This window comes from Callospermophilus lateralis, chromosome 2, assembly GCF_048772815.1.
Source record: "Callospermophilus lateralis isolate mCalLat2 chromosome 2, mCalLat2.hap1, whole genome shotgun sequence".
Classification (NCBI taxonomy): Eukaryota; Metazoa; Chordata; class Mammalia; order Rodentia; family Sciuridae; genus Callospermophilus; species Callospermophilus lateralis.
In genome coordinates this window covers 33276355-33296531 of record NC_135306.1, presented here as the reverse complement: position 1 = coordinate 33296531, position 20177 = coordinate 33276355, and the positions used below count along the sequence as shown (strand labels likewise).

At 38.7% G+C, this 20177-nt stretch overlaps 1 protein-coding gene across 1 annotated transcript; it reads right to left on the bottom strand.

Moving 5' to 3' along the window:
• Positions 1-8321: 8321 nt before the first annotated feature.
• Positions 8322-19220, bottom strand: Hemgn (hemogen). The gene is made up of 4 exons (XM_076841141.2): positions 19160-19220; positions 15667-15760; positions 10539-11611; positions 8322-8428 (listed from the first exon to the last, which is right to left on the bottom strand). The coding sequence occupies exons 1-4, from the start codon at positions 19218-19220 to the stop codon at positions 8322-8324; spliced, it is 1335 nt and encodes a 444-aa protein (XP_076697256.2).
• Between the last annotated feature and the right edge of the window lie 957 nt (positions 19221-20177).

The following is a 20177-nucleotide window of genomic DNA, read 5'->3' as shown; positions in this document are numbered from 1 at the left end:
TCATATTTGTTAGAAACATCTGATTAATCTACAAAATTAACATGCTAACTATTAAATATAACATCAGGTACTCTTAACTCCTTAAATTCCATAAGGTAACACAATTAAATATTATTGGTTTTATTGGGTTTTTTTTCATAGATTGGTAAACTTTTAAAAAAGAATTTTAAAATATTCTATGTCATCACTAAAAACAAGGTTACTAAAAATTTAAAGTCCCAAAAGGTATAATTCTATATACTTAGACATTATGTTTTCATAAACTGATAAACAGATGTAATTCTATATGAAATGGTTTATAGAAGATTTCTATATGCAAAGGTCCAAAAGTTTAACCTGTGTTTCAATTAGAGCACTATAAGGTTTTCATCTTATTAAAATGAAATAATTCTCATCTTTTGTTTCAAAATTTGAACAAAAGGAAGGGTCAACAAATGGGAAAGAGAAACTTAAAGGTGCTAAGATGTTTCTGAGTAAGAAAGTCTTTATAAGGAACAATGTGAAAGTCTTAAATATGTGAAACAAGAGGATTCAAATAAGTGATAAAAAACATCTTGGGCTGGGGTTGTGGCTCAGCAGAACACTCACCTAGCACGTGCAAGGCCCTGGGTTCGATCCTCAGCACCACATAAAAAATAAATAAATAAAACAAAGGTACTGTGTCCATCTACAATTAAAAAATAAATATAAAAAAATCTCATGGGGCTGGGGCTGTAGCTCAGTGCTAGAGCACTTGCCTAGGATGTGTGAGGCACTGGGTTCGAATCTCAGCACTGCATATAAATAAAATAAACGTCTATTGACAACAACAAAAAAATTTTTAAAAAATCTCATGTGTGAATGGAACAACATGAGGGTCTAAATAAGTGAAACAAGAGTTTAAGTAAGTGATAAAGAACATCTGTGTAGGGGCTGGGGTTGTGGCTCAGCCGTAGAGCACTCGCCTAGCATGTGTGAGGCCCTGGGTTCCATCCTCAGCACCTCATATAAATAAATAAATAAAATAAAGGCATTGTGTCAACTTACACCCAAAGAAAAATATTTTTTTTTTTAAAAAAGGACAACTATGTAAGAAAAGGACAAATTGCAACAAGCTGATGTGTAACTAAGTTGGTTATATGTATGTGGAACTATCAAAACTATTTGAGGTTTTTCTCTAAGGTCAAAATGTTCATACACTGATGTAAAACAAAATTTAATCTAAATGATAGAGTAACCAGGATTTCTTGAAACATTAATTTTACTTTTAACATTGTGGCTATTAAATTTTATTCTGTGAAACAACTAATCTTAGAAAAATTAAAGTTTATACAACTGTGGTTAAACAACAACTGTTGTTTTAGAGTATTGTACTATGTTACAGAATCTGAATTATTCTTTAAAAACTAATCTTAATTAATACAAAAACATCAATGTAATTGTAATTCTATTGCTCTTATTTGTATACCAAATGTGTTCATATCTTCCAGACATGCAGATCTTTAAGGTAGAAAGTTTAAATGAACATTATACTAAGCTGATGTTCCCTTACAGAGTCTAAATTCTTTAAGAGCTAACTGATCCAAACATTTTATCAGACTGGTGTTATCCAAACTAAGCTTGTCTGATAATTTTACATTTATAAGGATAACAAATTTTATTGAGGACTTATTTATGTAATTTAATGTTCTATGACTGGGCTTGCTATCAACAAGATATAAAAGGTTTTCTGGTACTTTTAACATTGGGATAAAGTTCAAATGTATTTTTAAGTTAGTAAGAAAGATCCTAATCTGTTCAAAGGTTAATGTTGTAAAACACAAAAGCATTTTACTACTTTTCCACAAAAGGATTAAAAGCCCTCTCAGCCTTTCTTTAATTCATGTTTTAAATATTGTTAGCTGACATTCATATGGACTCAGGAAACAATATATATAAACTTTATAAAATAATATATAAGAAAGAGGCAAAAATCACATTCACACCACAGAGACCTCTCTACCCAAAATCCACCTTACCAAAGATAAGGCTCTGCTTCCCACCTTACTGCATGTTAAAATAGCTCCCAGAAAGGCCAGACTTCAACTCATTTAAAGTTATGTCCAAAAGATCAATGTGTATTATAAAAATTACTATAATCTCAAACAGGATTATAATGTATAAGGCAACATTCAACATAGCTATTACACACGCTGAACATGTTGTTACTCTTGTTAACCTCCCTTTTGCCTGCTACAGAAAGTCAAGGAATTACCAAAGGGGTCCTCACCCAGGATCTTGAACCCTAAAAGGCCAAAGAGATTAAACCCGGCAGCGTAAGTCCGGATAGCACTGCTGCTTATGGATCATGATAGCCACTACCCTTAGGTCAAAGAGACTAATGCGTTAACTTTGGGACGATCCCTCACAGTGGCAACCCCACAGTGTGGAGACCCTCTTAAGTGGTGCACTAGATGTCTAGATAGTTGTGCAATATCACATCTACCGTTTTACAGCCCTCGACTCACCCTTGCCCCCACAAGGCCTTTAACCCCCCTCGCTGATGCCAGAAGATGAGCCACACGAGGCCGTCCACAGTCACAAGGATAGGCTTGACCAGGTGAGCTCTGGAAGGCCTAACAATGTCCCTTTGACTAAGGCTGAAGCTGTCCTGTTCTCGGATGACAGCAGCCAAGTCACAGATGGAGCCACAATCACAAGGAAAACAGAAATCATCTGGACTTCAGCACTCCTGACGGGAACCTCAGCGCAGTGAGCGGAGCTAATTGCCCTAACACAGACTTTAAGGTGAGCTGGAGGTAAGACAGTAAACGCTTAACACAGGCAGCAGGTATGCTTTTGCTACCCAACATATGCACAGGGCCTTCTACGGGGAGCGAGCATCGATAACTAATGAAGGAAAGTCCATAAAAATAAAAAGAAAACATTAGCCCTACTTGAGGCAATCTGATTACCTACGCAGATGGCTACCATACACTTCTGGGTTCACCAGAGACTCTCCAATCATCAGAATAACCAGACAGGAGAGGTGGGAAAAACCTTAATAAACTCAGGGATCTGGCTGATGTCCTGCAAGGAGATCAGCCTCCCCGCCACACACACTTGACACCACTGAGGGTCACCACTGATGAAATGGTTACTGCTCCTCCTAGGCCCGCTCGCTGCTCTATTTCTCCTTGCTTTAATCGTGCCTTGTATATTTCAGCTCTTTAAGGCGTGATTGGTCAGAAATTTTTGAAGTGGCTGAAATATATGGCTGCTTCAAGAATTTCTGATTGAGCACCAAGATGACATGTCCTCAAGCCCACTCTCAGAGACCTCCCTGTGAATCTTCAGCAGGAAGCAGCTACAATTTCTCCCTTTTTGTTTTGATATAGGTACCCCAAAGCCTCTTATCAAAACAAAAAGGGAGAAATGTTAGCCTGTTAACATAACTATGGACTAATTTAGAAGTTAAGTCAAGCTGACCTCAATCTGATCAGACATCTCCCCTTGCTCCGCCCCCGCCCCCTTCTGCAAGAGCCCACTCACAAAGAAGCTAACACCCCCACCCACCTGCACCCTCTCCACAATGCTCACAGACTTTCTGAGCATGTACAAGGGCTGCCAGTTCAAGAACTTGGTGGCAGTATATTGGCTCCTCCTGCCCCCTCCTCTTTGTGGTTCTTGAGATTTTGAAGCTTGCTCTCCACCTGTAGTACCAAGGGCTAAACCCACCCGCAATGTGTAACCTAGATTCTGACTTACAAAGGCTTGGCTCAGAAGAAATCTGCTGCTGTTCTCTCTGTGCAGAGACAGCCTGACAATAAATTTGCTTCTGCTTAGCTCTGGTGTGTTCCAGTGGTGAGTCCTGTGCCAGTTTCCTTACCTATACTATCAGCAATGTAAAATATTCAAACGCATACTAGTCCACAGATTAAAAAGCTTAACTACCTTGAAAAGCTGTTTCTAAGTCGGTTCATTGTCACAGACCAATAGGTCACTAGTAGAAAATAATCAGCATAGGAATATCGTGTCCTCTGTAAGATTCTACATGAAATTTGGAAAAGATTACCCTTGTTTTGCTTTTAAGACGACCGCTTCTGTCCAGCTGGAGAAACAAGTTTGGGAACCATTAGGCTTCCTGTACACGTTGTCAAGCCTGGCAGAAATACCTGCACTTGCCACTAGACGGCACTGTTGCCAAGCGTGGTAGACTCCATTTGTGGTATGCCTATTAGTTATTTGTCCTTTGGAAGGTAGGATAGACTTTGACAATCATATACACACACAAAATACATAACTACTAACTGTGACAAATACTGAAACTCAAATTGGATTTGAAGATACCAATGAAATGGATTACCTTTTAAAAAGCGAAATCCTGGGAAAACAGGAACTATAAACATGTGGACCCTGTCTAGAATTTTACCTGGTTATTTCTAACTCACATAACCTCACTCTGTCTCTGGAGGTAAGATCTAAGAGTCTGCCTAATGATTCTAATAAGCCTAAATAATTCTGATACATTCATCAGCTTGTAGCTCTTAAAAAAAAACAAAACACTTCTCAGTAGAGTGATTCTTAACCTCTCATTTGGGTAAGAACCACTTTAAGAACCAATGAAAAATTGCACTTTCCTCACACTTTATTTTGGTGGTAATATCTTAGGATTCATGGATGTCTAAGAATAGCTACTGCACTTACCATGGAAAGAGGGAAGTACAGTGTGGTGCCAGATGGATTCTTCCAGAATTTTAGTTGTGTAACCTCAAGGTTCTAAACTAAGAAGAAAAATTTGAAAACATAAGTGCACTCTGCTGTTGGAATGAGAATGGTGAGAAAGCAGAGGTGCTGTGTGTGAATAGGGGCCCCGAAAGGCCCCAGGAGGCAGAGAGGAGTAGCAAGGATAGTGGAATGTGATGGACATCATTATCCAAAATACATGTATGAAGACACAAATTGGGTGTCAACATACTTTACATACAGAGATATGAAAAATTGTGTATATATGTGTAATAAGAATTGTAATGCATTCCGCTGTCATTTTTTTAATCAATAAAAAAAAAGAGAGGATTCTGCCTCTGCGAATGCACTCTACTCATCTTTCTGTCGACTCCCTCCGCTTTTTGTCCTTTGTGCCTCTTGTACAGTGTACACATGCAAACCCTTAGGATTCATCCTCTTACAACAGTTGAGTCTTTTTGTCTCCATACCTGGTCCACTCTCTGAGGTAAAATTGACACAGAAGCATTCTGAAGATGGAGCATCGTCATGAAAAGGCACTGAGAAAGTCACAGGTGACTTTGGGTGAGTACCCAGCCTATCTGATCTCATTCTCCCGTCTGTAAAATGGAACTGGTACTAGCTCCTAGCATATTTCATAGACTTTTGTGTCTAAGTAAGTACATATGAAAATATAAATACTGAAGTTCCATCCATATGTTAAGGAACTATGTATTCTGTGGTCATGTGTAGAGTATTAAAAGATTCAAGCAATCATTGTGTAATGAGTATATCCTGGTGGGAAAAAAATTAATGTACCCACAAAGAACAATAGCAAATAGGAGGAAAACCGCATTGTAACTTCCCACCATACCAGTGTTCACAGTCCTAGCTGCAGTCTAGAATTACACAGAGATCTTTTAAAATAACCATGTTCTAAGCTGGGCACATTGGTGCATGCCTGTAATCCCAGCAGCTCAGGAGGCTGAGACAGGAGGATAGTGAGTTCAAAGCCAGCCTCAGCAATTTAGTGAAGCACTAAGCAACTCAGTGAGACCCTGTCTCTAAATAAAATACAAAATAGTGCTGGGGATGTGGCTCAGTGGTTGAGTGCCCCTGAGTTCAATCCCTGGTACCAAAAAAAAAAAAAAAAAAAAAAAAAAAAAAAAAACTGGTGCTCTAAGTAAGTGCAGTTGTATATCCTGGCTTGAATCTTGAAGCAGAGAAAAGACATCAGTATAAAAATTAGTGGAAACCAAATAATGTCTGTAGTTTAGTTAATGGTAATGTAATTATCTTAACTTCTTAGTTTTGACAAATGGACCAAGGTTCTGTAAGCTATAACATTAGCAAAACTTTGGTGAAAAGTATACAGGAACTTTTTAAAATATCTTTATAACTTTTCTGTAATTATAAAATTATTTCTTAAAAAATTATTTAAAGGGGCTGGGGATGTGGCTCAAGTGGTAGCGCGCTCCTCTGGCATGGGTGTGGCCTGGGTTCGATCCTCAGCACCACATACAAACAAAGATGTTGTGTCTGCCGAAAACTAAAATGTAAATAAAATATTTTAAAAAAAGATTACAGATCAGAGCTGAGAGTATAGTTTAGTCAGTAGAGTGCTTATTTAAAAAAAAAAATTATTTAAAGCACAACTTAAAAATAAATGGACCATGTACAGATGTCATCCAAGATAGGGGAATCAGAATCCCCCCTGAGCAAGCTGGGTATGGTGGCACACTCCTGCAATCCTGGTGGTTTGGGAGGTGGAGACAGGAGGATGACAAGTTCAAAGTCAGCCTCAGCAATTTAGGGAGGCCCTAAGCAACTTAGTGGGACCCTGTCTCCAAATTTAAAAAACAAAATAAAAAGGGCTGAGGATGTGGCTCAATGGTTAAGTGCCCTTGGATTCAATCTCTTCTACCAATAATAATAATAATAAAATCCACAGGGGAGGAATCTGGACATGGGTATTTTTAAAGTCTTCTGCAGTGATTCTCATGTGCTGTGAGGGTTGAAAGAACCAGTGCTCTGTACCATGAATGCCCAAGGGCCTGGGATCCTGTATTTTTCAATATAGCTTGTACCTAGCACAAGCCCTGTATGGAGAGTTTGTGCAGTTGCCTTCTTGCAGAATGAACCTTTATTTGCAAAAATATCCTTTACTATTAGTCCCCTGTAATAGCAGAAGGAAAACTTTTCAGATATCAAGAATAGCTGCTATTCCTGCCTCTGGATTTTTTTTTTTTTTTTTTTTGTCACTTTCAGTTCTTCTTGACCATCATCACCAGATGAATGTTCCTAAATTACAAAAACTGCCACTCCACTTTCAACAGTCTCAATTACCTCCCTGTAGCCTACCAAGTGATATACTTCTTAGGTTTGCAGATTTCTCTACTCTCCAACTATAGATTAGCTAACAAAAGACATTTAGCATGCAAGCCAACTCCATGTAGGCTTTACATTAACTGTAGTTTGTATGCAGCTGCCTCAAACATGTCTTAAACGCATGCTTCTCAAACTGCTGTTCTCACTTGTGCAAATCTTCCCCATCATTCAAAGTTCTACTCCAGGGTCTGGGGATGTGGCTCAAGCGGTAATGCTCCCCTGGCATGCGAGGGGCGCTGGGTTCGATCCTCAGCACCACACAAAATAAAATAAAAATGTTGTGTCCACCGAAAAGTAAATGTTAAAAAAAAAAAAAAGTTCTACTCCACCCACAGGCGACCATTCCTTCAACTGTATCTACTATTCAAATGGCACTGGTACTTAGTATTTTCTTCCCTTCTTTCCATTTTTTTTTCTCTTTATTTTTTTTAATATTGGAATTTGAACCAAGGCTTCACACACACTAGACAAGCAGTCTATCACTGCTACATCTCAGCTCTCCTGGGATAACTTGTTTTCTGGTTTATTCCTCATGAAGCTAAATCAAAACTCCTGAAAAGCAAGGACTATGTGCCATATAGGACTTCCAGCCCCCCTAGGACTACCATGACGCTGTCCACACAGTTAAGCATGTAGTAATGCTTTAATGTACATTTTTCACAAATACAATATTTAAAAAGTAAAAATAAAAAATCCAAACTCAAATACAAAAGTAGACTATGTTCATCTTCATTCCAAAATATCTTTAAGAAGTCCCAGAACAAAAATTATTCAAATTAGCTAAAAGAACCAACTAAAGACTAAATAAAAATTGGATGTTACTGTGACATCAATAATTGAACACAAAACACAAGAAAACTATATACTCCCCAAATTTTAAATGTCAAGATTTAGTCAATTACCAGTTCTTAAGAATTAATCAAATAAATGTTTGTTCTTAGAGGGAAAATCAATTATTCACCCTTTCTTTTGTCTCTTCCTTCCACAACTGCCCCCATATGTATATATACACATACCCACACGTGTACACACACACACACACACACACACACTTTTAGCAGAATATTGTCTATATTAAAGCCTTAAAACATGTTAGTCCTCACACTCAAATATGTCCTACAAATGGAAAAAAAACTAGGTTAAAATATTAATGAAAATTACAGAGATTTCTATAATATTTTGAGAAAATCACACACATAACATATTAAGATGAACTTTCCATTGGAATACAACTTTATGGTTGAGCATTGTTAAAACAAAACATAACTATAGACATCATTTTCTGGATGAATTTCTTGAGGATCATGTGGAATTGCTGGTATTTCTTGTTCTTCTACTTTGGGTTTTTCTTTCACTTCTGAAAAATCAAATGAAACACAAAAAGAGGTTCAATAAATAGTACTGGAACAATTGAAGGAGAAAAAGCAAACTTACCTCATACCATTTACAAAAATAAATTTCAGATTAAGTAGACATTGAAATATTTAAAAATCATGTTATGGAAGTAACAGTGTTTTTCTAATCTTAGGATTTTAAGCAAGACACAGACCAGAAAGGAAAAGAGTAACAAGTTTGAATTCCTAAAAATTAAAATTCTATATGGCAAAACCCACTATAAGCAAAATTAAATCACAAACAACTGGAAAAATGTTTATAATATATATTTAGAATAATTAAAAGAATTTTTTTTCCCTAGGCAAGCACTCTACCACTGAGCTGTGCTCCAGCCCTGGCAAAAATTTTTAAATGTTATATGCAGTGCTAACAAGGATGCAGAGAAAAGACATTTATATAAATTTTGGTGTGTGTGAACTGCTACATTTCTGGAGACTAGACTTACGAACATATTCAAATGAAGAGTACTCTATGGGCCCAGCAATTCAATTTCTAGGACACACCCAAAGGAAATAATCAGACAAATAAGCTTTCGGTGCCTTGTTTCCTCCTATATAAAGTGGGGAATATTATTTAAACTAATATTGTTTGAAAAGTTGAATAAATTAATTCATGTAAAATATTTAATACAAGACATACAGAAAGTACTAAATTCATGTTACATAAGTAAATTGGACTCCCAATGATGTTCAATGAACATTGTTGTAAAGGTAAAACTTGGCAGTAATCTAAATGTTGATCATTATATGGATTGATTGGACAAATTATTGTCCCTACATAGAGCACAATACTTTGCAGCTGTTATATAAGATGTCATAAAGATGGCCACAATACATAATATAAATGAAAGTCACAGCAAAGAATTATAGTACTAGCTCATTTGTTAAAATAAACTTTTATAACACTTGGGGACTGGAGATGGATGGTATCATCTGCTCCTGAAGAATATTCACCTGACACATACCAAGAAACACTTGGGCTATATTCACTTTAAATTGCTTGAATTTATTATAATATATCTTTATTACTTTAATAATCAGCAAAGAAGTAGATATTCCCATTTGTTTGGTAAGATAAAACCAAAAATAAAATGAGCATTAATTGCATGCCCATATTGGCATGCAACTGTTAGAAACCAGGTAGAACAAGAAGCGCTCCCGTAAGTACAAGTAGAGCTTCATGCGAGTTCTTTTTAAAATGTATTTCTTTTTAGTAGTATCTCAAAACCTGCTTTAATTGGAAGCCGGCTAACTTCATGTTTTTGTTGTACTCATACTTTAGCAGAAAGAGCAAATAAGCTACCAAAGGGCTTTCTTTTGAGAAAGATTTCCTGGAGGGTAATTCTGACCTAATAGGCTTGCCCATTTCTCTTTCTTTCTTTTCAGTTTTTATTTATTTATATGTGTGTTTTTTGTTGTTGTTTTTGTGGTCTGGAGATCATGCATGCTAGGCAAGCGCTCTACAACTGAGCTCACCTCTCAGCCCTTGGCCCATTTCTTATCTGTCTATATAGTAAAATACAAAGAGAATCAGTGTTCTCAGTTTTGTCCAAGGCAAACCAAATTAAAGAAAGGTTGGTCACAGTATTTTCAAAATACAATGCTTGGGGAAAAGCTTTTCAGGAACAAATTTGGGTTTTTGGTAAACCCATTGAAATTTACAAGAATGAGTTCTCTAGCATCCTTAGTACCTTGTATTATGAATTTCCTTGCCTTTAGTTTATCAGGAAAATTCCATTTTCCAGAAAACTTCATTCATTAGGCTTTCTTGTTAATCTCAATTATCCTTCTAAAATATTCTGCACATAATGCATACTATATACCGGGATTCATTTCACTGACTATAGATTCTCAAAATGGATAGTATGCAAAAGTACCTATGGTACAGGCTTGCATTTCAATTATTTTCTTTTAATCCTTTGGAAATGTGCCAACACAGAATGTTGGTTGCATGAAAATGTATTTTATTTGAAATTAGCCAATGATATTATCGTGCCACTGAAATAAGTAGTTCTCATCAAAGAAGCCTGTAAATGAAGACTGGCTGAAATGTACCTATGAACAGCCCCCTACCTTGAGGGGAAGTGTTACCATCCTTAGCCTCTTCCTGGTCTGCTTTAGGATCCTGGCCTTGGGGCCAAACGGTTTCTGCACTTGGTTCTGGAAGGCACTGTTTAGTCGAATCCGAATTCTTATATGTCTTAATGGAGAGGTCTTCAGGCCCAGATGCCTCCGGTGAATATTCTTCAGGCCCAGGTGTTTCTTGGTTTGTGTCAGGTGAATATTCTTCAAGAGCAGATGTTTCTTGGATTGTTTCAGGAGAGGAGGTTTGAAGCGCAGTTATTTCTTTTTGTGTTTCATAAGGGAAACATTCAGGTTCAACTGTTTCTTGGCATGTTTTTGTAGAAAGATCTTTAGGCACAACTATTTCTTGTGTTTTGAGAAAAAAGCTTTTAGTCTCAGCTGTTCCTTGATCTGGTTCAGAATTGAATTCCTCTAATCCAGCTGTGTTTTGGTAGGTATCAAGAGGGCACCCTTTCGGCACATCTGGTTGGGGGGATGCTTCAGGAGAGCAACCTTCCAGGTCAGCTACATATTCAGATGTTGTAGAAGGAAGAGTTTGGGCACCAGCGGTTTCCTGACACATTTCAAGAGAGAGAACTTTGGGTTGGGTGATATTTTGCCACATTTTAAAAGGATGATTTTGAACTATAGCTATTTCTTGGCAAGTATTAGGAGTGAGGACTTGGGGCTCAGCCATGTCTTGACATTCTTCTGGACAATGGTCATGAGGTGCAGCTGATTCTTGGCACATTTTGGGAGAGAGGGTTTCAGGTGCAGCCAAAGACTGGCCTGTTTCAGAAGAATGGTTTTGTAGTACTGTTTCTTGGTACTCAGAAGAATTTTCCTCAGGCATGATGTTTTCTTGGTGTGTTTCAGAAGAATGTTCCTTGGTCACCATTTTTTGCGGGGAGACTACCATTACCCGCCCAGGCGGCTCCGTTTCTTTCTCTGAAGGTGCCAGTGCTTTCCCCATCATCTTTTTTTCTCTTCGTGACCAAGGCTTCACCTTCAGTTCTGCATTTTGTTGTCTCTTTTGGCCTCTTTGTCTTCCTGTTTTCTGCTGCCTGCGTTTTTTCTGTTCTCTGCAGAAAGATTAGAATTAGTGTCAGCAACAGGGCTACGGAGCTCAAATGCTTCTAATAACAGTCCCAAGTCCCTCACAGCCTTGTTGCACGACCTTGAACAACTCATTCAGTTTCTCTGGGTCTCAGTCTCCTTGTTTGTAAAATGAACAGTGCTAGAATGTTCTAAATTGTTAGGAAATGTTCCTTCAGGACTTTTTGGCTGTGATGCCTTGCTTACCAGTGTACTGTGTGTGTGTGTGTGTGTGTGTGTGTGTTTGATTGTGTGTGCTTAAAGTTTGATCATGGAAAATGCATAATTCCTGCTATAAATTGAGAACATGGGGACTGGGGCTGTGGCTCAGTGGCAGAGCGCTTGCCTAACACATATGAAGCACTGGGTTCGATCCTCAGCACCCTACAAAAATAAATAAGTAAATAAAATAAAGTACAATGTCCATCTACAAGTAAAAATATATTGGGGAAAAAAAAGAACATGGCATTCTGGTTTATACACTCATCTCTTGGGCTGAGTCTGTGTGAGGCAGCCCTATTGTCTCCTAGGTGAAGATACAATTGAGTTTCTAGATCTACGATTGAGGCAGGACTCCTCATCTGCAGGCGGATGGTTTAGTCTTCTGTAAAGAACTAAGGAGCTACAGTAGCTATCACATGAGGTTTACTGTAAATGGAGTCAAAACTGCAAAAACAAACAAACAAAAAAATTTTCTTTGAGGTTAAGATGCTTGGTGGAAAGGCCTTAGTGGCCATATTATACCTAATTAATGCATTAAAGATCTAGAAGATGAAAGGACTTGTGCGGAAATTGAAGCCAATGACAAATTGTTAGGCCCTGCGAATATAACCAAATACAGATGGCTAATACAGATGGGCTGGGGGGTGGGGAAGGTACTATAAATAAGCATTTCATCATTTTTCTAAACCTATTGAAATTCTGTTCCACACTACCCGCTCATGGAGCCTTCTCTAACAGAACAGGGGTTGAAATGCTCTTCTTGCTTCCTTCTCCTGAAGGATTTATTGTATCTTGCTTAAGGCAAAGAACATAGGCTGCCCATGCTGCGTTCTTCCTAAGGAGACCATATTTCTTTCAGTAAGCGAGGCATTCTTTGGAAATGAAACCAATGTGTCTTGTGTTTTGATAGTGCTCAGAGTTCCTCACACATTTAAAAGATATATACCTTGTTCTGCATTTGGGTGTGTTTGAAATTCTTTATAATAAAAAAGTTTCTTAAAAGATTACCTCACCAAAAACAGTTTGAAGTCAAGATAAAAAAAAAAGTGCATATGTACTTAGTGCAAAGTAAATATTTAAAATCATACAGAAGAAAAGGAAAATTGAAGTGATGGTTATGACAGCTTTGAACTATTACTCCAAGTAACCAAGGTAACAAGACAGGTTACAAGGTTATTGTCAGGTTAAAAAAAAATGATGCTATATCTGAATTCTTCAGGAAACACTTTTTCTTACATATTAATTACAAAATAACTTAGTTCATAGATCCCCATATGAGGAGATCTGGGTAAAATAATGGGTAAAATGAACTTGAGTCTGTACTTTCTCATGGTCATGGGTAAGTCACTAAAGCTTTCTATGTCTTAGCTTCCTTTTAGGTAAAATGAAGTAAATAGTGTCTCCCGAACTTAACATGGTAGTTGTAAGAATAACCTATAATAATTTACATGAATGCATCATTCAAATACAGTACAAATTATTACTCTCATATTAATACAGGAAACACTTATAGACCTTCCTATGTGTCTGGCACTGTCGTAAGGAATCTACTTTTTCTCTTATCTCATATAATCTTCACATTAGCCTGGTGGTGGATACTATTATCTCTATTTTGCAGGTGACAAAACTGAGGCACAGAGAGGTTGAATAACTTGTCCAAGGTTAACAGCTTGGAATTGGGGGAGTCAGGCTTCAAGTCTAGTTGTTCTGGCTCATCAGTCAGACGCTTAACCTTTACACTCTGCTGCCTTTCTCTGAAATCAGTAAGATTTCACTGTACCTTATGGTGAGAAAAGGGAACAGCATGGAGAGGGTCATCAGAGCAAGTCTAGCCAGGTGCCAAGGTCACTAAGGCACCTTCTACTTCAGTGAGGTCCTCAACTTTGTCCTCTCAGTTCATTAAGCTCAGAAAACCAATTCTGTCAGCACAGTGATACTATCTCCATTTATCAGAGCTCATCAACAAGACTCAGAGAGATTGATAGATAAACTTCAAGACCAGTTTTTAAGTGAACAGTGAGCAATACAGAGCCATACAACAGAGAATACTTGGACTGACGGACAAGTGCAAGGTAAACAGATGCTCTCTATCTCTGGAGGCAAGTCCTTGGGAAACCAAGTAATGATCAGGAGGTTATCACTGGGTGTGGGGCTGGGGAGCTAATTGGATGATCTTCAACAAAGTCACTGTCATGGGACCCAGGGACGGAGTTTCTGCTTTAAAATCATGTGTGCATTCCTGAAAGCCCTTACTCTCTGCAAAACCACAAAGAAAGAACAGTGGCCAAGCTCAGTGGCACACACCTGTAATCCCAGGGACTTGGGAGGCTGAGGCAGGAGGATCAAAGCCAGCCTGAGCAACTAAGCAACTCAGTGAGACCTAGGCTGGAGATGTGGCTCAGTGGTTGAGATCCCCGAGTTCAATCCCCCATAACAACAACAACAACAAAAAACAGTGACTATGGGGGGGGGGTGGGGAGGAGACTTGGGACAAACCCTACAAAACCTATGCAACTTTTGAACACGAACAGAAACAATTGGCAACAGGGAGATACCTTGGTTGGTCCAGACAGGCAGTTTAGCCTGGCTGGAGGCTACATCAGGTAAGAATGTGGAAAGGCAACAGAGTCGTTTCAGGTTCACTGTTGCTGGGACCTGAGCTCTGAGCCACTAAGCTGGGCACAGGAACAAGTGCAAGCTGCCACATGATGGAGAGCAGAACATGCAAGGCCAGCATGTGTCTCTCTGGGAGGGAGGCCCAGGCGCGTGCTTAAAAGGTTCCTGCCTTCACAGCAGCCAAGCCACAGCCTTCCCTTCCTGCCGAAGGTTTCCGTTCTGTTCCCACTGTTCTGACTCCTTCTGACAAGGAAAAATGAGCCAACGCAACTTCCACATTGTACTGACATCATTTTCCTATTTGCCAATCATACATAAGTTAATTGGTGTTACAGGAACATCTGTGCCAGCAGAGCAGCCAGCACTCTTCTGGGGGGAGTGACAAATGCCCTTTCTCGAGGAATGCTTTGCTTAGATCAATGGTTTGAAACTGAGAGTGATTTATGTCACCTCCTCCCCACCCCACCTCACCCCAGAAGCATTTGACAACGACATCTAGAGACATTTTGCCTGTCACAACTGGGGTAGGAGGAAGGAGGTGCCGTTGGTATATACAGACCAGAAAATGCCACCAAGCAGCTAGAACACGTGGGTGGTATCAATAGTGCTGAAGCCCAGAGCCTCTGGCTTGGATGGGTGCTATATTTTGGGCTTTTGGGGCACCTGTTTTCTTTCTGCATTCAAGCAAGTCTCCTATGGTCACAATCCTATTCTAAATGGATACAGTTAGATGCTGCCTGATTGATCATGTTCCTCTCTTTCCTCCCTGAGTCACTTTGAGGGGAGATTTAGAACTCCTAAACTCTGTCACTCATGCACAAGGTTTGGGTTTACTCTGAGGAGAGTTCATCAGACTCGCTCCGCAAGCCTTTTACTAGCAGAGATATATATCCTCTACCGTGGTCCCCACTCCCCATTACAAGATGCTCCCCTATTTCTATTACTAGCACTATCCAACAACAGGCTTCTCTACAATATAATTTAGTTGGCCACCCAGTGCTTTAATAAAAAGCAGAGACAAGGAATAAAATTCTATTGCCACTACTTTATGTTGTGACTCTAGGCAAAAGATTTAACCCAGTGGAGACTAGTAAAATAGGAACACTTGATTGACAGATTGTTGTGAAGGTGGAGTGAGACGTGCTTCTTCCCATGTAACATATGCTCAACAAAGAGTTCTTTTCCCCTTGTCATGATACCATACCCAAGTAGCCATTGTGAAGTTTGCTTCTCTTGTGCTTCAGCTTTCCTTTTTCTGAGCTGTTCTCTGTTGCGCAAACTCCAAGTTCCAATGACGTCTGTAGGATGAAAATGGAAATTACTTATCCAGAGTATACAAAGAACTCAAAAAATTAAGCAATAAGAAAACAAATAACCAATCAACAAATGGGCCAAGGACCTGAACAGACACTTCTCAGAGGAGGACATACAATCAATCAACAAGTACATGAAAAAATGCTCACCATCTCTAGCAGTCAGAGAAATGCAAATCAAAACCACCCTAAGATACCATCTCACTCCAGTAAGATTAGCAGCCATTATGAAGTCAACAACAAGTGCTGGCGAGGATGTGGGGAAAAGGGTACACTTGTACATTGCTGGTGGGACTGCAAATTGGTGCAGCCAATTTGGAAAGCAGTATGGAGATTCCTGGGAAAGCTGGGAATGGAATCACCATTTGACCCAGCTATTGCCCTTCTCGGACTATTCCCTGAAGTCCTTAAAAGAGCGTACTATAGGGATACTGCTACATCAATGTTCATAGCAGCACAATTCACAATAGCTAGACTGTGGAACCAACTTAGATGCCCTTCAATAGATGAATGGATTAAAAAAATGTGGCATTTATACACAATGGAGTATTACTCAGCACTAAAAAATGACAAAATCATAGAATTTGCAGGGAAATGGATGGCATTAGAGCAGATTATGCTAAGTGAAGCTAGCCAATTCCTAAAAAAACAAATGCCAATGTCTTCTTTGATATAAGGAGAGCAACTAAGAACAGAGCAGGGAGGAAGAGCATGAGAAGAAGATTAACATTAAACAGGGACGAGAGGTGGGAGGGAAAGGGAGAGAGAAGGGAAATTGCATGGAAATGGAAGGAGACCCTCATTGTTATACAAAATTACATATAAGAGGGGCTGGGGATGTGGCTCAAGCGGTAGCGCACTCGCCTGACATGCGTGCGGCTTGGGTTCGATCCTCAGCACCACATACAAGCAAAGATGTTGTGGCCGTCAAAAACTAAAAAATAAATATTAAAAAAAAATTCTCTCTGTCTGTCTCTCTCTCTCACCTCTCTCTTTAAAAAAATTACATATAAGAGGATGTGAGGGGAAAGGGAAAAAAATCAAGGGAGAGAAATGAATTACAGTAGATGGGGTAGAGAGAGAAGATGGGAGGGGAGGGGAGGGGGGATAGTAGAGGATAGGAAAGATAGCAGAATACAACAGTCACTAGTATGGCAATATGTAAAAATGTGGATGTGTAACCGATGTGATTCTGCAATCTGGATACGGGGTAAAAATGGGAGTTCATAACCCACTTGAATCAAATGTATGAAATATGATATGTCAAGAGCTTTGTAATGTTTTGAACAACCAATAAAAAGAAAGAAAGAAAGAAAGAAAGAAAATGGAAATTACTGAAGAGATTGATGACACATGGCATTGGTCAGCATGGAGGAGCATACACCTGTAATCCCAGCTACTTAGGAGACTAAGGCAAGGAGGTAGCAAGTTCAAGGTCAGCCTAGTAAATTAATGAGATCCTGACTCAAAATGAAAATAAAGAAGGCTGGGAATGTGGCTCAGTAGAGAGCCCTTGGGTTCAGAAAACAAAACAACAACAACAAAAAACCCCTATTGCAAAGTGGTAAAATCCCTATGACTGAGGTTTTTTCCCTACATTTTTGAGGAAAGGGGCCATTTCTTAATTATCCTTGTCGCTCCAGACAGAGAGACTAGAAGCAGACATTCAGTAAATAGTTTTGAGCTAAAAGATCAAAAATCTATTCAGAAATAGTGTTTGCACATAAGCGTGCTCCCATCCTATTAGTTTCTTAAAAAAAAAAAAATTATTTTTAGATGGGGTCTTGTTATGTTGCCCAGGACGGTCTTGAACTTGTGGGCTCAAGCTATCCTCCCGCACTCAGCCTCCCACGTAGTTGAGACCACAGGCATGTGTCATCAGATACAGCCAAAATAATCCTACATGTTGAACAAATGATAAAAGGGAAAAAAATCAGCCATGTTCTGCCATCTTTAACATAATAACTCATTTTCGTTTACTCCTCATTTCCATCCAGGTCCTAGACACAAGATTGTAATAATTGCATACCATGATTTTATCTTTTTATTAACCTAACATTATACCACAAGATTTTCCATGACATACCCTCCATAACTATAATTTTAATGATGACATGGTACTTAATCTAGCTGATGCTTTCTAGTTTACCCATTCACCCTGCCTGTCTTGAGCATTTAGGTTGTTGTGAGGTTTTTTGGCTTGTTTCTGTTTTTGTTTTGACTTGTATATCAAACTATAACATATAATATAATTCATTGCAGACAGCTTTTTAAAATTTTTTTTCTCTCAGGATGGTGTTTCTTCAAGATCTTTGGAATATTAAGAGTGTTAATCAGAATTTCTCTTGCCATCCGAGTTTGAGGAAAGTTAATGGTTCTTTAATGTAGAACTTCTGAGAGCCTTTGGAGGGATGTAAATCTGCCCTTGACCTCCAAGTAGAAGAGTGTGCCCCTTGAACCACAGCACCTTTGGTTCTTAGGACAAGAATTTTTCTTGGGGAAAAATTACACTATACATTTATCTTTTCCAACCTCTAATTAAAATTACACTGCCTTCAATTATGAATGTTAGGTAACACACCATGGTAGTTTTAATAGTGTGTCACTTGATCACTAAAAGAAACCACACAAAAAAAATTTTTTTATATCACATTGTAGTTGTTGCTGATGCCTTAAAATAGCATTTATTGGATATGATTGTTGGATTTGACACTATGATTATTAGACCCATTGATATACCTTGTTATTTAATGCATCTATAAATAAGTACATATATCACTAAAACACAATTTAAATTCCTTACAACTGATTAATATGATTGCTTATTTTATAATCCTATGTATTAAACGTTTTTATTCTAAGAAGGGATCTAGAGGTTCATTTGAGTGCCAAAGAGATCCATCAAACAAAAAAACTTTTAAGACATTGTCTTAGGATAGCTCAGGGCCTAGGGTTCTGCAAAACATTTTGAGAGAAACATTGCTTTAGGACAGATCCAAAGACAGAGATTAGGATTCAAAAGAATAAGCACTTTAATAGTTCTTGCTACCTGTTGTCAGATCTCTTTCCAAAAAATTATACCAAATTATACAGAAGTGTAAGGACATATTCATTTCACCATAACCATCCAGTATTGAGCATTTTCACTCTCACTTAGAGTGGATTTCTTATTACTAATTTGTTATTACTTTGTGTTTCTCTGGCTTATTAGAATCCTAGTGCTAAAAGGCACTACAAAATTTATTCAGCCCAGTTAATGCTACCTAAGATTTTATATAGATGTACTCAATTGTGCCTTTTTGGCCAGATCCATAGAGAAGAGAGAAATACTCATAGCCCCAGTTTTCCCCAACAGCCACCACCTCCAAAGCTCTCTTCCATTACCTGGATGAAGATTAGGTGTTCCATGGAGACTTAAACGAGATTGCTCCTTCCCTGAGTCCATCTCGCTGCAGTATGGTGTTTGGTCTGACTTCCACAAGTGACCTAAAAGCTTTTTAAAAATATCAAAAACAACTAACACTTAAAAAAAAAAAAAAAGAAAAGAAACCACACACATTTACTTGTCACTTGACTTCCCGCTTAAAAGTTGTATCAGGATGGACCAGAGCGTCAGGCAAGTTCTGCTTTCTTTATCACACTGTGCAGGTGTGAGCTGTCCTTGTCGGTGCTGGGTCCTGGACCTCAAGCAGAGGTTCCCTGCTATTTGTACAGGGAACCCCTCCGGCAAGGCAGGTCTCGCACAGCCTCCTGGGCAGCAGTCATTTGGTTCCATCTGCTAGCAAGTGTCTGAATTCCTTTTTAGGACACCCACGACTGTACTGCAGGCTGGGTCACACCAGGCTGTGGCTGGACAGATTGCTTTTCACAAACGGAGGTGGCCTAGTGTAGACAGAACGCTGGTCTAGGTTCCCACCAGCTCACTGGTGCAGCATGGAACACTTCTCTTTCCTGCGACTCTCTTCTTTATTTATGAAATGGGCAAAGAGTCCCTGCCTTGCCTATTTTATACAGTTTCTTTTGAAAATGAAAATGATGGGGGCAGGGGGCATAGCTCAGTGGTTAAGCACTTTCCTAGCATGTTCAAGGCCCTGGCTTCCATCCCAGAGCCACACACACACACACACACACACACACACACACACACACACAAAAGTGAAAATGATGGAAAATGAAAATTATAAACTGTACTATATATATAAAATTAATCTTACAATTTTTTTCCTGGATGTGGACTTTTCCTACCTTAATATATAGAGAAAGAAAGGAAGGAAGGAAGGAGGAATCTTCCTCTATGTATTGTTAGATAATAGACATAAAGAATCAAATTCCGTAAGTGGCTCCAAATAACTAGTGAAATCCACTGTAATTAATGCATGGGAGGGTCTAAAGGCATTTCTTA

Bases quoted from the DNA above. Each gene is read 5' to 3' on its own strand.
- Hemgn (XM_076841141.2), bottom strand. From the start codon at position 19,220: ATGGACTCAGGGAAGGAGCAATCTCGTTTAAGTCTCCATGGAACACCT. The intron at 11,612-15,666 runs GTATGGTATCAT...ATCTTTCTGCAG, and splicing joins ACTTCACAATGGCTACTTGG to AGAACAGAAAAAACGCAGGC. The intron at 8,429-10,538 runs GTAGGGGGCTGT...TTGATTTTTCAG, and splicing joins TGGTAACACTTCCCCTCAAG to AAGTGAAAGAAAAACCCAAA.